A 5,264-nucleotide genomic window follows, 5' to 3' on the forward strand; every position below is an offset into this window, starting at 1 on the left:
AGATTCTGCTCTATTTCTAATAGGTCGCTATAATCTAAATTTATATCATTGATCATATGACTGATGGTCAGATGTTCTTGCTTCCAGTGAAACATTTTCAAATCATACATGACAACATAATCATCGGGTGTTTTTTCACGGGAAATACTAAGAAATTTGAAAATGAATTTGAATCAATTCGATTTCTGACCCCTGCAAGCTTTAAAGCAACACCTTGACGACCAGAAAAACAAACTCGGTCAGTCGCATCATTCATAGGTGAATTTCAAGCTTGTCCTTTGCCCTATGAGACAAATTGGCCCCTGAGGAAATCATACGTGGAGTAAATACAAGCCGAACTCGGCATCTTGCCAGTCTCAACAGACACGTCTGCCCATTCCATCACTACACTAAATTCAGACCATTCCAGAATCCCTTGGGAAATCTGCATCCAACATTTTCTCACAAGGACACAGTGATGCATAAATCCAGCACAAATGACACTCAGGGTTTATTTGGGTCTTTGGGGGAGATTAAACAATAAACTGGAGCTGAAGGAGTTTTAAGGCCTGTTTGATTCATGTGTCTTTCTTTTTCAAACACTGCATCTTCATATTAGCCGGAGTCAAGGAAACATCTTTCCTCATGTGGATTTATGAACACTATGATGTTTTATAGATTAATTACTAGATCCTGAAGAAGCACTGTGGCGCCTGCTGAACACCATTACAATAAAACCATGTCAATAATGTCTCTGTGTGGAAGAGAAGAGCTGATGTTTGAGCCCATCATGATGATGACATCATGACATCCCTAAAGGAAGTCATAACCCTAATTACTTTATGACTAACTTTTTTCTCAACATGATCTTTCTCTGCATGTTTAGGCAAAGAGGGTTCAAAACAAAGTACACGTCTGTCATCTTTTCACATGTGATCTTCATGAAAAACTCATTAAAAGGCCTTATATTTATTGAAATATGCTTTCAATGAGTTCTTTGTTACATTATTTATATCATTAACAGGACATTTCTCCCCACAGTCAGCTCCTAAACTGTACGAGGCTATTTGAGAAGTAAAACTAAGCTAGATCAACAACGACATCTAGTGTTCAAGCATTACAAAAGCTATAAAACAAAGAAAAGGGAGTGTAAGGGTAAAACAATTTCCCTCCATTTTCGTCAGTTCATAAAATTAACCAGAAATCTGGAAAATCCCAAACTGTAATCTTTTTTTCTTATCACCTGAGGCCTAGCGCACGGCTGCTAATGAAACCCATAAACTGCTGGTAACCGCAAACGTGTCATTATGCAATAGCTAGGTCAACTATTAAAGGCTTAGTCAGAAATATTTTCCACATATGGAGATGCTATTGCTACTAAATATATTGTATGATTATAGTTGTCTGCTTAGGGTTTAAGTAGTAAACAAGTGTTAAGCACATAGGCTACAAAACACAATGGCTTGTTACTCACCGAATTTTTCGGACTTTTACTGCAGTGGTTGTCAGATCCTTGATGGGTTCATGACTTCATACAGCAGCCACTGAAAGCTTTTGGGCCTGTAATCACACTGAAGCATGTCGTTGTTGGCCGTAACGTATTAAAAGCGTACGGTATCACACTGGGGCAAATTATTTTTAAAAGATATTCTAAAGAACTATTTAACATTAAGCAAACACTTGGGTTGTGGTGATGAAATGTTAGCGGAACATGATTCTACTACTACACCTGTGAACTTGTGGTGAACTTACTTCATGAGTTCAATCAAAATCAACCAAATACCAGCTGATTAAAAGAAAATCAAACAAAAAATTCAGGAAAGGATGAATTTGTTACATGCTTTTAGACTATTTAAAAATGGTGCAAAGTTCTCACAAAATGGTGGCTTCAACCAACCTTTTGATGCTTAAGACACCTGAAGTAATAAAGTAAACATGTAACAGTTTCTATGAACAAAGTGCTCATTTGCAACTCCATGCATGAAAGGAACTTGCTGTACATTCTGAAATCTGATGCAACACCACAGACAAACAATTATATTGCAGTTAAACCAGTTATATTGCAATCTCAGTGAGTTTCAGGATGACTTAAGCAAGCACAGGCCTTGATTTGTCATTTTACACATCATATGATGGTAACAATTCTTTACTGTATGTAAGAAGTATGGAAGGAACTAAATACGTGTCCAAAAGACATTACATACAAAGCGAAAATTATGCCTATTATACCCTCAAAATCTAAATAACATGCTGTTACATGGTGGATGTGAGTGGAAAAACAGGACTTTAAACAGATAATAAGCTCTTAACCATCTAGTGTTGGTGTCGTTTCCGGAAGGCTTTTAAAGAGCTAAATATAAAACCTCTTCAGGCTGAATGCATTTTACATTTCAATTATTCATGAAGCCCTTGTAAAGATGGCAGATTAAATGACTGTTGATATTACGTCATAATTTAACCAGAGCACAATCTCTATTAGGCCCAGAAGACACTCATATAATCATGCCAGTGTGAGATACTGGTGGTTATTTTGGTTCAAAACAACAGAATATGCCACTTTCATATAACATGCACACATTTCCATTCAGTTCATCCATGTAGTTGGATTACATGTTTTGATAAAGTAGGTGTCATTTTATGCCTGAAAAACTAATATTGTGGTTTTAATTCAAAAGCAAACACAAATGACTTATTGGATTGGAAACAACAGAAATAAGTAGAAACTGAAGAGGGTTTTTTTCCATACTTGCACGTCTTTTAATCTCTGTGGGGCATTTGTGATCCTCCACTACTCATATGCCCCAAAGATTAATAGAGAGAAGAGAAACATTCAAAGGGACGTTAAATTGCGGCGAGATTTGACCAGAGCATCAGAAAAGAGAACTTAATGACAACAACTTGTGTCATTCAGATGGCAAATGAATAATTTACTAAGGAAAGATCAAAATAAAAGAAACATGAATGGCTTGACATGACTGGAAAATGAACACCAGTGTTGTCAAAAACAACAGAAACAAGCGAACATGGAAAATTTGTTGACTTTATATGATTAAATAGTGTAAATGGTTGCTAAAAAATCCTTTTGGACTGTGCAATGCAGAACTGCAGCATTTCCCAGTCATTTAGCATGAGTATTTTACATACAAGTGATTTTCTGAGCTTTGAAGCATGTAAGTAAACATACACAGTGCATTGTAGCGAATACTGCTGACCTGAACATGCAACAAGAGACACTTTCAGTGTCGGGTATAATTCCCAAATGTTTAGGTAGGGTTTCACTAAAAAAAAGAAAATAAACAAGAAACAGCCTTCATAAATTCATGTTATAAACTTCATGGAAGCATTAAATTATCAAATATTGTTCCTAAATGTTGATGTTTTGGAGTATCTGGAAGCATACTAGAGATGTGCTTTCGTGGTTGGAGTTTTGAACCCAAACGTATCGATATGAAGAATCAAATAAGTGCTCGCCTGTAGTCGACTATTCATCATCGCCGCCTTGTGGTGTTTCCAACATGGTTCATGCTTCTGCTCATCTGGGGAAAGTGCACATTTGGAGTCCTGGCGTTTGGACCGTAGAGGCCCAAGTTTCTGGCAGTGATGGACTTGCGAGGGGTTTTGATGCAAGGGAACGGGGAGAAGATCTGCTGTGGTTTCGGAGGTTCTCCTGCTGACGTTGAAGGGCTACTTTTGAGTGAGCCTCTGCTTTCTGAGCTGAATGAGTCTGAACCTGGACGGTGGGTGGATGGGAACGGAGCTGAGGCCGTGGATTTGGGCTCTGGCTGTGATTCTGGTGGTGGAGTTGGTGTATTTGGATTTGAAGCCGATTCTGGTGGTGGAGTTGGTGTAGGTACATCAGAAGCTGGTTCTGGAGATGATGTAGGTGCATCAGAAGCTGGTTCTGGAGATGATGTAGGTGCATCAGAAGCTGGTTCTGGAGATGACGTAGGTGCATCAGAATCGGCATCTGATTGTGGAGTTGGATCAGAAGCTGCTTCTGATGAAAGTTCTGGTTCCAGTTCCAAAGAAGACAACTGCTTGTTGATCTCCTGGAGATTTTCTTCTCCAGAGCTGTGGTCTTGCTGAGAGACATCTGGGCTTACAGTCTCCACCTTCTCTTGCTCTTCATCCTCACGTCTTCCCTCTTCAGATGCTTCTTCTGTTTTGCTCATTTGTTCGTCTTCTATCTCCAGAGAATCATCAAACCCGAGTTGCGCCCGTGCCCTGGCGATGTTCCTCCGGTGCGCTCGCACATGTGTGCGCCAGGGCGAGTGATGTCTGGCCCGAATCATCTGATCCTGGCTGGGTGTGGAGTGGGCTTGAGGACCTTCACCGTTATGGACGATCCCGTTCTTTGAGGACTGCTGACCGGGTCTGGGCCTCCTGCCCAGGAGAAGATGGTTGACCACAGGGGAGGAACTGATTTGGGAGGGAAGGATACTGGTGGCTGGACACTTATCTGTGAAGAATCAATATCAATGAGTAAGAAAACACTAGTAATTGTAAACAGACTGTCAAAGTGGTTTCAAAGGCTGACAGTTTGTTAAAAGACATATAGAAGTTACAGAAATTATAATATTATTCTTACATAGAGATATTATATAAATTAGAGCCTGACCGATATATCGTTTAGCCGATATTATCGGCCGATATGAGCCTGTCGCGATATATTGGTATCGTCGAATATGCCGCCGATATGAAAATTTTTTTTTACAGAACATATAACGCAGATTAAATGCTGTAATGGTGTAATTACTTAGTTTGTCCAGCAGAGCGCGCTCCATTGTTTGCTACTGGCGACCCAGGTCAGTGTAGAGATGCGCGGATGAGCTCAAACTTCACCGGAGTCCGCTGCTTCAAATAAATGATCCGCCTGCCACCCACCCGCACCTATATTTGATCGTCACATTACAATGATTCTAATTCTTAGTTTTGCATGATGATATGATGAATGGATGGCTCGTTTTTAACAGCAGATTCAGTGACGTTAGAGACTAGAGCTGATCTGCGCATCACGGCACGCGTCTGCGGCGCATTAAAGCCTGTGTTACGGCCACCGGAGCTGATCGCGGCCACTCAGTCAATGCCGGTGTTTATACCGGCCACGCCGTGGCCCAGAACTCATGCTCATCACATCGGTCACATCACATCGCGCGGCACGACAAAATACAATAAAATTCTATTGTATTTTGTCGCGCCGCTTGTGTCCAGTGTAGAATAGAACCCATTATAATCAGTGATGTTGTCTACACTGGATGCAGTAAACTGATGCCTCGTTCTATTTA

The 5,264-nt window shown here is 40.3% G+C and overlaps 1 protein-coding gene across 1 annotated transcript in view; it reads right to left on the reverse strand.

The window, feature by feature from the left end:
• Window positions 1–2,712: 2,712 nt before the first annotated feature.
• tbc1d30 (TBC1 domain family, member 30) overlaps window positions 2,713–5,264 on the reverse strand; it is a 19,039-nt gene continuing 16,487 nt past the window's right edge. Inside the window, exon 14 of the mRNA XM_016535326.1 lies at window positions 2,713–4,438. Coding sequence (XP_016390812.1) covers window positions 3,468–4,438 — 971 coding nt within the window. The 3' untranslated portion in view covers window positions 2,713–3,467. The remainder of the gene's footprint in view (window positions 4,439–5,264) is intronic.

This window comes from Sinocyclocheilus rhinocerous, unplaced genomic scaffold (assembly GCF_001515625.1).
Source record: "Sinocyclocheilus rhinocerous isolate Xijiao unplaced genomic scaffold, SAMN03320098_v1.1 scaffold395, whole genome shotgun sequence".
Lineage (NCBI taxonomy): Eukaryota > Metazoa > Chordata > Actinopteri > Cypriniformes > Cyprinidae > Sinocyclocheilus > Sinocyclocheilus rhinocerous.